Here is an 8818-nt window from a genome sequence, read left to right as displayed (position 1 = left end):
TTTAACTGATTTAGTAAAAAAAAAAATCCGAAAATTTCTAATTGTCTTTTAACTTGGAATCATCATTTTATTTGAATTAAAAAAAATTATATAGTTTATAATTAAGACATTAATTGCAATTAAATAATTAATGTTCTGATAAATCAGTGAATTAATTTTCTAAAATAAAAACAAATCATTTTTTTTTAGTTTTTTAAATCCTTTTAATAAAAATATCAATATTACAAATTTCTAATTTCTAATTAACAAGTTATTGATTAAATTAAATGTTTATTCTTCAAGATAAAAAATTAGGGTTCAAATAATCATAAGACGAATAATCAAGATCATCATTTTTACTAGACTCCGTTGCGGAAATCGCTTTCAATTTATGTGACGGTGGATGTATAGGATTTACTGCCTCCAGTTGGGCTACTACGCAGTCTGAACACAAGTTAACGTTGAAGCATTCAACGCAGTTCCATCTGGTGCCTTTCAGCGGATCATCATCGCAGCATATACACTATAAGTAATTAAAAAATTATAAATTATCGTTTCAAATTTTATAGCCATCAAAAAAACGTACCTTGTATCCAAAGTGCTGCTGCAGGCTGGAAGGCTCTTGCTCTTTCTCCGACTTTATTTTTTTAATTAATTCAATCTGCCAAAGATCCGTGTCTTCATCATTATTTTGTGCTTGATCATTTTTCTATAAATTAACAGATAGTTTTAGTATTTCCAGTCATTTTAAATGAAATAAATTCATAATTCTGTGGATCATTATTCCTACCGTGTCTCTGATCATCCACTGATGTCTGTCATCAGAATCCTTATCATCAATCATGTGTAAAGAAGGAAAAAATGATGTATTTCTATGTAAGTTACGACGACTCATGCCTTTCTTGGTAGTCGGATTTAATTTTGGAGTCTGTCCAGGTATCGGCATATTCATAGCACGTAATTTAAGAAAATATTTTTGAACTCTTGTCATAACTTGTTTGGCAGTACGATTTCCTAGACAATTAAAATCGACAATAATTTAATTTAATTTAAGTCAGATTTAAAATTAAATTTACTGTAAGTAAATAAATAAAATAAATACCTAATTCACTAGCAATTTTCTTCCATCGTCGCATGCTGACTTCTTCATCTGGATATTTTATCAACAATTGTTCTAACTTACACTGCTCAGCACACGTCCACGGTTGGTTGAAAGTCTCTGGTTTACTTTCATCAAACGGACGACCACGAACAAGAATCTAAGATAATTAAATATTATTATTATTATTATTTTTAATTACTAGCTATTGATGAATTTAAAATAAAAATTACCCGTCCATCATCTTGCTTTACTTTGGGCTGGGTGCGGAAATTTCCGTGTCGAGTTTGCGGTGGTTTCAACCGGGCATCAGAAGCAGAGATATTATAACGACTCCAATCAATGTAAGGAATTTCCGCGACTTTTATGTCACCAGGTAAGTTTGACAGTTCGCCATTCTGCAGCTTGTTAACGAAACCCAGTGGGTCCTTGACAGCGATGGCGCGCTGAGCCAATAACTCATCCATGTCTTCAATAGCACGTGTCCTCTGGTTTTCCAGAATGACAATAGTCTTAAGCAGATCCATGTAATCTCTGTTACCTTTCAGTGCCAAGCTGTCAGATTCGAAATAAAATTCTCCATCCTCATCAACAACTGGTTCATTTGACTCCATTTTTCTAGAGTTAATAAATTTTTTTTTTGTGATTTGTAACTGGTAAAATGTTTGTTTACGTTCGATTGATAGCAAATGATTTTTTTTTGGTTAAGCTGCGTGCCAAAATGAATGATCTTTGCCCCTACTACTTGGCGATAATGAGCACGTGTTTTTAAACATTTGCAGTAAGGGGAGAAGGGGAGGTTCATTTCAATGACAATCCTAACTGTCAAACTCATCCGCTTGACAGCAGCACCATAGCAAGTCCGTCACGCGCCAATTTTCAAATGTTATTCATCGCAAATTCAAAATAAAAACAATTTAAATAATTCGCGCTACTTGTGCTCGTATGGATTTTTTTAAACAGGTGTGATTTTTATTTTCAAATATTAATTATAAATTAAAATAACGTGTACTTAGTTAAAATTAAAAAATAAATTTATTATATTCATTTTAAAACAATTATTTTTATACAGCGTCACATATATTATTTATATTAATTACTAATAAAATTATAATAACACTGTACTCACTGATAGTCATGTATGTTAGTGAACAAGAAGAAAATATTTACATTAATATATCTACATATATTTATAGGATTTATCAAGCTAGCTATGATCAGTATAATTAATTAACGACATAAAAACTGAAAATAATTAACATTACTCAGTAAATATTAATTTTATTTTTTTCTTAGCAGCAGGACCTTCGACGTCTGAAGCTGCTTCGTCTTTAACGTTACTCAAATTATGAGTATCTTTACGTTTTCTTTTACCTGATTTTTTATCTTCTTGCTTGACAATTACTTCCTCTTTTACATTCATTTTACTACTAACATTATTTGTTTTGACTGTCTCTTGTTCCTTGTTCATGTCCTTATGTTTCGATTTCGACTTTTTGCTGGAGCCTTCAACATCCGAAGCTGGTTCTTCTTTGATCTTCAAGTCCACAAAGAAACTTGATTTCTTTGTTTTATTTTTTTTACCCGTCGACGAATCGTTTTCTTCTGACGTGCTTCCTTTGTGCGACGATTTAGACGATGATGGCACTTGAGGTTTAACAAATTCTCGGTCTGTAGATTTTTTGGCTCCAATGTCAACAGGACTCACAACTGGCTCCTGTACCCTAGAAGAATCCAGCTGTGATTCATTGATCGTAGAGTTCCCAAGAGGGTCAGCCTCAACTATAGTTTTAGATTTTGTTTTTTTTCCTTTGGGTTCTTCTTTAATTCTAGCGACACTGGAGTGCAGTAAAGTCTCCTGTTCACACGACGAATTCAAAACACTTTCATCAGCGTCAATAAATGAATCCAATTGAGATTCGTTGATGGTTGAGTTACCAATTGGATTCTCAATACCGTTAGAAATTTTCTTTGCTTTCTTTTTTTTTGATTCCTGTTTAATTCTGCTCGTGTCTGCTGCAATCTCCGAGTCATTGATTGAATTAAACTCTGATTCATCAACAGACGAGTTGACAGCAGAATGAGAGTCTTTGTCTTTAGATTTTTTCGACTTCTTCGGTTTCGTAGCTACTTCATTGATAGTTTCTTCAGTATGTTTTCCTACAGTATTCTTCTCAACCTTAACAGAAGCGAATAATCTTGACTGATTCGGCAGATCATCATCACTGTCTGAATAATCACCAATTATTATACTATTTTTGTGAATATTTGCTGACTTTTCGACAGTTCTCTGTTCTACATCTGCTGGTCTATCTTGTTCTTCATTTTCTTCAACGCGTTTTTTATTAGACTTCTTTGATTTTTTAACTTTAGCTTCAGCAGATTTAGGTGCTGGCTCGTGCGTTTGAGAAGAATCAGATGAGTCTGGCTGTGACCCATTGACCATCGGAGTTTCAACGGGTTCAGGTTCAACAACTTTATTATTCTTATCAGATTTCTTCCCTTTAGGTTCTTGTTTAATACTAACACGCGGAAGTAGATTGGAATAGTCTTCAACTGAAGAATTCAATTCGTCATTCACTTGAGAGTCTTTAGATTTTTTGGACTTCTTCGGTTTCTTTACAACTTCACTGATGGTCTCATCAACATGCTTCTGTACAATATTCTTCTCAACCTTTACAGGAGACAAGAATCTAGATCGATTGGGCAAATCATCATCACTGTCCGAGTAATCACCAACTATCATGCTATTTTTAGGAATATTTGCTGTCTTTCTTATTGCAGGATTCTCAACAAAGCTCTGTCCTACCTCTGCTGGTCTATCTTGTTCTTCAACGCGTTTTTTACTAGACTTCTTTGATTTTTTAGTTTTAGTTTCAGCAGAATTAGTTGCTGACTCGTCCATTCGAGACGGATCTTCAGATGAGTCTGGCTGTGATCCATTGACCATTGGAGTTTCAACGGGCTCAGGTTCAACAACTTTATTATTCTTATCAGATTTCTTCCCTTTGGGTTCTTGTTTAACACTAACACGCGGAAGTAGATCGGAATAGTCTTCAAGTAAAGAATTCGATTCGTCATTCACTTGAGAGTCTTTAGATTTTTTCGACTTCTTCGATTTCTTTACAACTTCATTGATGGTCTCATCAACATGCTTCTGTACAATATTCTTCTCAACCTTTACAGGAGACGAGAATCTTGATTGATTGGGCAAATCATCATCACTATCTGAATAATTACCAATAATCATACTATTTTTAGGAATGTTTGCTGATTCTTCAATAGTATTCTGTTCTACATCTGCTGGTGCATCTCGTTCTTTATGATTTTCTTCTTCAACGCGTTTTTTACTAGACTTCTTCGATTTTTTTGTTTTCGCTGCTGACTCGTGTGTTTGAGAAGAATCTCCAGACGAGTCTAGCTGGGATCCATTAACCATCGGAGTGCCAACGGGTTCTGGTTCAACAATCCCATTGTACCTATCAGACTTCTTTTCTTTAGGTTCCTGCTTAATCTTAATAATACTCGGATGTAGCTCAGATTCTTCATCGTGTAAAGAATTGGATACACTACTATTAATCTCAGCATCTCTATCCTTAGATTTTTTAGACTTCTTAGGTTTTTTAGTTTTAATTTGTGTAGCTAATGACGAGTCACTTTCATTGGATAATATGACCTGTTTGTTCGACGACTGTGATGACGGCACCTGAGGTTCGGCGAATTCTTTAGGTTTTGATTTTTTTGTTTTTTTAACAGGACTTATTGGCTCTTGTATTTGAGAAGTATCTTCAGCAGATGAATCCGATCGCCGCTCAATAACAGTTGAGTTACCAAGGGGTTCAGGTTTTTTAGTCTTCTTAGACTTTACTTTGTTTTCTTTCGAATTTATTTTTTCATTCGAAGAAAATAAATCAGATTCTTCTTCAGGGTCTGGACTCTCGAATAATAGAGAATTTTTAATTACTTCATCAATAGTCTCATCGACATGTTTCATTAAAATATCATGGGGAATACTTTTGCTAGTTTTTACTGGAGCCGGTAAATCCTTCTCCTGCTCTTCGTGACTATCAAATTTACTCGACTGCGACTGCGATTGCGACAATCGATCTTCGTCACTCTCAGACATATTATGAGCCGGCAATTTCTTCTGCTTACTTTTCTTTTCAATATTTTTATCAACCTTGAAATTGAGACTTTTTCCAAGTAATACTTCATCATGAATAATTCTCGGTTTATTATCACTACTAGAAATTGATGATTCATCATGATTGATAACTGAGGATCCAACTGGACTAACTGATAATTGACTTGGAGGAATTTCATCACTACCTTCATCAGCATCTTCTACTTCTTCTTCCTCTTCCTCTTTATCTTCTTCTTCTACAGATTTATTAACTTTCAATCGCTTGGATTTATTCTTAGACTCATAACTGTCATTCTGATCATCATGCTTTCTCTTTTGAGAAACATCAGACGCAAACTGATCAGGTAATTCCTGCATTCCACTATCGTCTGCCTGTGAAATTTCATCGTCATCATCATTCTTCTTTCTTTTCTTCCCTTTTTTCTTGGCTTTACGCACTCGTTCATCCTCGGAATCACTGCTGTCAAAAGCACCAAGAAAACTAGGATACGCTTTAGATTTTGAGCTTTCAACCTGACTTTCCTCAGCTTCATGATGTCCTGCATCATGTTCATTTTCTTCAACTTCTTCATTTAAATTATTTTCAACGTTTTCATCAATATCTTCATCTCCATCAATCTCTTCATTATTTCCATCAACAGTATCTCTAAAAAAACAACAAAAAAAATTAATGATCAATACTCTCAGCAAATAATGAGTGTAAATGTAGCAGACATTTAAAAGTCAACGATTCAAAGTCAACAATTAAATTAATAAAATAAAAAAAAATGCATATACTGACTTTAGATTTTTCTAAAAGTTCACTTTTTAATTTTTTTATTAAAAAAGTTTTATTTTATTATTTTAAAATTTTCGAAATTGTCAGATGTCCGCCAACTTTACTGTCATCAGCAAACAGCATGCGCTAAAAATTGAATACTTACTCTATTAACAATTTGCCTCGTATAAAAGGAACTCTGGCTCGTAAATCGACCTGGGTGACAGTAAATGTCGCTTCTTGGCCAACTTCTAGGTAGTGTCCTTGCCATGAGTCATCTTTCATGCGCTTCGTGATGGACACATTGAAAGCTTTGTGAACTAGAACTCCAATGTAATTCTCTTCCTTCTTATTAACGACACCTGCAAGCAGAACAATTAAAAATAATTTATTAAACTAATTAATTAGATAATAATATTAAATTTAGTGGACTTACCTGTAAGAACACTTCCAACAGCAGGACGAAATATATAAAAGTCTGCTTGGACGTTCATGTGGATGAAATAATTATCGTAATTTATGAATCCCAGTGGACATAACAGTTTAGGATTTTTGTAAGCAATCAACAGCCCATTGAATCTAATTAAACAATTAATAATTATCACTGTTAAATAAAATAGATAATTAAAACTGCATGTAAGACTTTTATGGCAGCATGGGTAACCTCAACGGTTAATTAAAATTCAACGGAACTGATAAATTAGAAAAAATAAAAATAATTTAGAGACAGAAGCAGAATAAAAATTAACTAAACTTACTCAGTGTCAAAAGTATTTATTGATGAATTCAAAATATCTTTTAAGGCTTTTTTAGTATCATTCAAATGGATTGGGTGCAGAGAAACGTGTCTCTGCAATGTTTCTTTAAAAACACATGAATTTTCTTTCTTTATTAATTCATTTAACTCTTGTATGGTCCAGGTTATCCATGTATTTACTTTTGGAGGCATTTTATAAACTTATTTTATTAATTTTATATATAATTAATAACTTTATTATCATAAATTATAACCTCTTAATTATATATGATCCAGCGTGTATTTTTTTTTAAAATGACGGAAATCGCGCGGTGGCGCTATGGTAGTTCTTTTTTTATTTTTATTTCTTATTGGCTATCCCGATTTGAGCCACGGACCAATAGCTGTGTAGTGAAATTCAAATACACATTTTTTCTTAATCAAATTTCAATCGTATTGTTCAGAGACTTTTTTTTTGTTAACTAATGTTATAAACAAATCGATACGATAAAGATTCGTTTCAGAAAAAATTTTGTCGATTCGCGGTATCAAGATTTTGTCGATTTTTTCAATCTAATCCGGACTTTGAAAAAATTCATTTGCTTATAATTTCAGTTAACCAAATAAAAAAAAAAAAATGGTCTTCCCTGATTAAACAACAGAATTCGATCGAATTAAACAGAATTAAATTTATAATTCTATTAAATTCAGATAAATTCTGTTAATTTGGTACCTAACTTAAAAATGAATTTTGTCGTATTCGGCAGGAAATCCAGAATTTGTCCAAATTAAAACGAATTTAAATAATTCTATTCGGTTCAATTCTGATTAATTCGAAAATAATTCTCCAATTTCTGGTTCTGAATCCGAATTGAACTGAATTAAAACGAATTTTAAATTTTTAAATCGGTTTTATTCTGTTTAATTCAAATTCAAATTTTCAATTCAGTTGAATTCTGTTTTGCAGAATATAACAGAATTAAAATTTTTAATTCGGTCGAATTCAGTTGTTTAATCAGGGTTTGGACGATACAATAGAAATTCGTTTCGGAAAAAATGCTGACGATTGGTGGTATCTACATTTTGTCAATTTTTTTTTTTATTGTCTTTGATTTTTAATGTAAAAGACTTAAGAGAAAAATTTGTTGGGAGAAGATGTATATGGAAGAGGAGAAAGTCACCGGTGCTAAGCAGCAGCGGAAGTAGTTCAGTGCTCGCCACTAGATTGCACTTAACCTATTGTGCTGTTCCTGGTTAGATAGGTATTTCAGAGTTTTTATATTCGATACTTGAAGTCTATTCTGGGATAGATATTCCTCTATTATTTGACAGAATGACAAGCACCTGTTTTGGTGGTCTCATAGTAGATTCTTAACTACACAATGACATTAATAATTCATTGAACTAATTTTTCAAAAAAAAAGAAAAATGTAAAATACTTTTTTGTAGTACTATTTACTACACTTTAGTTATAGATCCTACAAACCTATAGCTGAGATGTTTTTTTACTAAGTTTTCCTAGTTCCGAAAACCTGTTTTTTCTCTCAGTGCAGTTAACGCGTTCACATCCCTTCAGAGAAAATTTCTACTCGGCTGTCGAGCTGAGTTCATAAATAGGGATAAAGGTCGATGGGACCCACGCTCATTACGAGGGTTTCGTTCAGCTCGTATGACTCTGAAAAAATTGCTCACCTCTACGATGTTAAATGGTGTGATCTAGCTTTAACTTTCTTGAGCTTAGAATTAATATCATCAATAAAATTTGAGAATTCTTTTGGTAAGGACCAGTCTCATTGTTTAATTCTTTCCCGGTTTGGAATATCGGAATTTACTCAACGTGCCATTTATATTCCATTGAAAATGAATAATTTATAATTAATGTATTGACTATTAGTATTGGTTTTCAATAAATAATTTAATTGCATATTAACTATAATTTAAGATTCTTGTATTATTTATGTTGTGAATTTATGGTTTGAAAATAAATAGGTCAGAATAAACAGACTAATTATTTACGACAATTAAAGTTATTTTAAAAATCTTATCTTCACTTTTTAAGCACCTGGACTATTTTAAAAATTAATTTGCGTGGTGTTGAGGAGG

The 8818-nt window shown here is 32.6% G+C and overlaps 2 protein-coding genes across 2 annotated transcripts; both read right to left on the bottom strand.

The window, feature by feature from the left end:
* Positions 1 to 216: 216 nt before the first annotated feature.
* Positions 217 to 1846, bottom strand: LOC130673116 (ZZ-type zinc finger-containing protein 3). Its single transcript, XM_057478047.1, has 5 exons — positions 1312 to 1846; positions 1082 to 1238; positions 770 to 993; positions 566 to 688; positions 217 to 502 (listed from the first exon to the last, which is right to left on the bottom strand). Exons 1-5 carry the CDS (start codon positions 1690 to 1692, stop codon positions 278 to 280), a joined length of 1110 nt encoding a protein of 369 aa, XP_057334030.1. The 5' UTR covers positions 1693 to 1846; the 3' UTR covers positions 217 to 277.
* Positions 1847 to 2120: 274 nt separating this feature from the next.
* LOC130673115 (probable serine/threonine-protein kinase kinX) lies at positions 2121 to 7016 on the bottom strand. The gene is made up of 4 exons (XM_057478046.1): positions 6738 to 7016; positions 6416 to 6558; positions 6146 to 6341; positions 2121 to 5868 (listed from the first exon to the last, which is right to left on the bottom strand). The coding sequence occupies exons 1-4, from the start codon at positions 6926 to 6928 to the stop codon at positions 2340 to 2342; spliced, it is 4059 nt and encodes a 1352-aa protein (XP_057334029.1). The 5' UTR covers positions 6929 to 7016; the 3' UTR covers positions 2121 to 2339.
* Positions 7017 to 8818: the final 1802 nt, after the last annotated feature.

Source organism: Microplitis mediator, chromosome 8 (assembly GCF_029852145.1).
Source record: "Microplitis mediator isolate UGA2020A chromosome 8, iyMicMedi2.1, whole genome shotgun sequence".
Taxonomy (NCBI): domain Eukaryota; kingdom Metazoa; phylum Arthropoda; class Insecta; order Hymenoptera; family Braconidae; genus Microplitis; species Microplitis mediator.
Note: the sequence above shows the minus strand (reverse complement) of the source record. Positions and strands in the feature narration are given on the sequence as shown.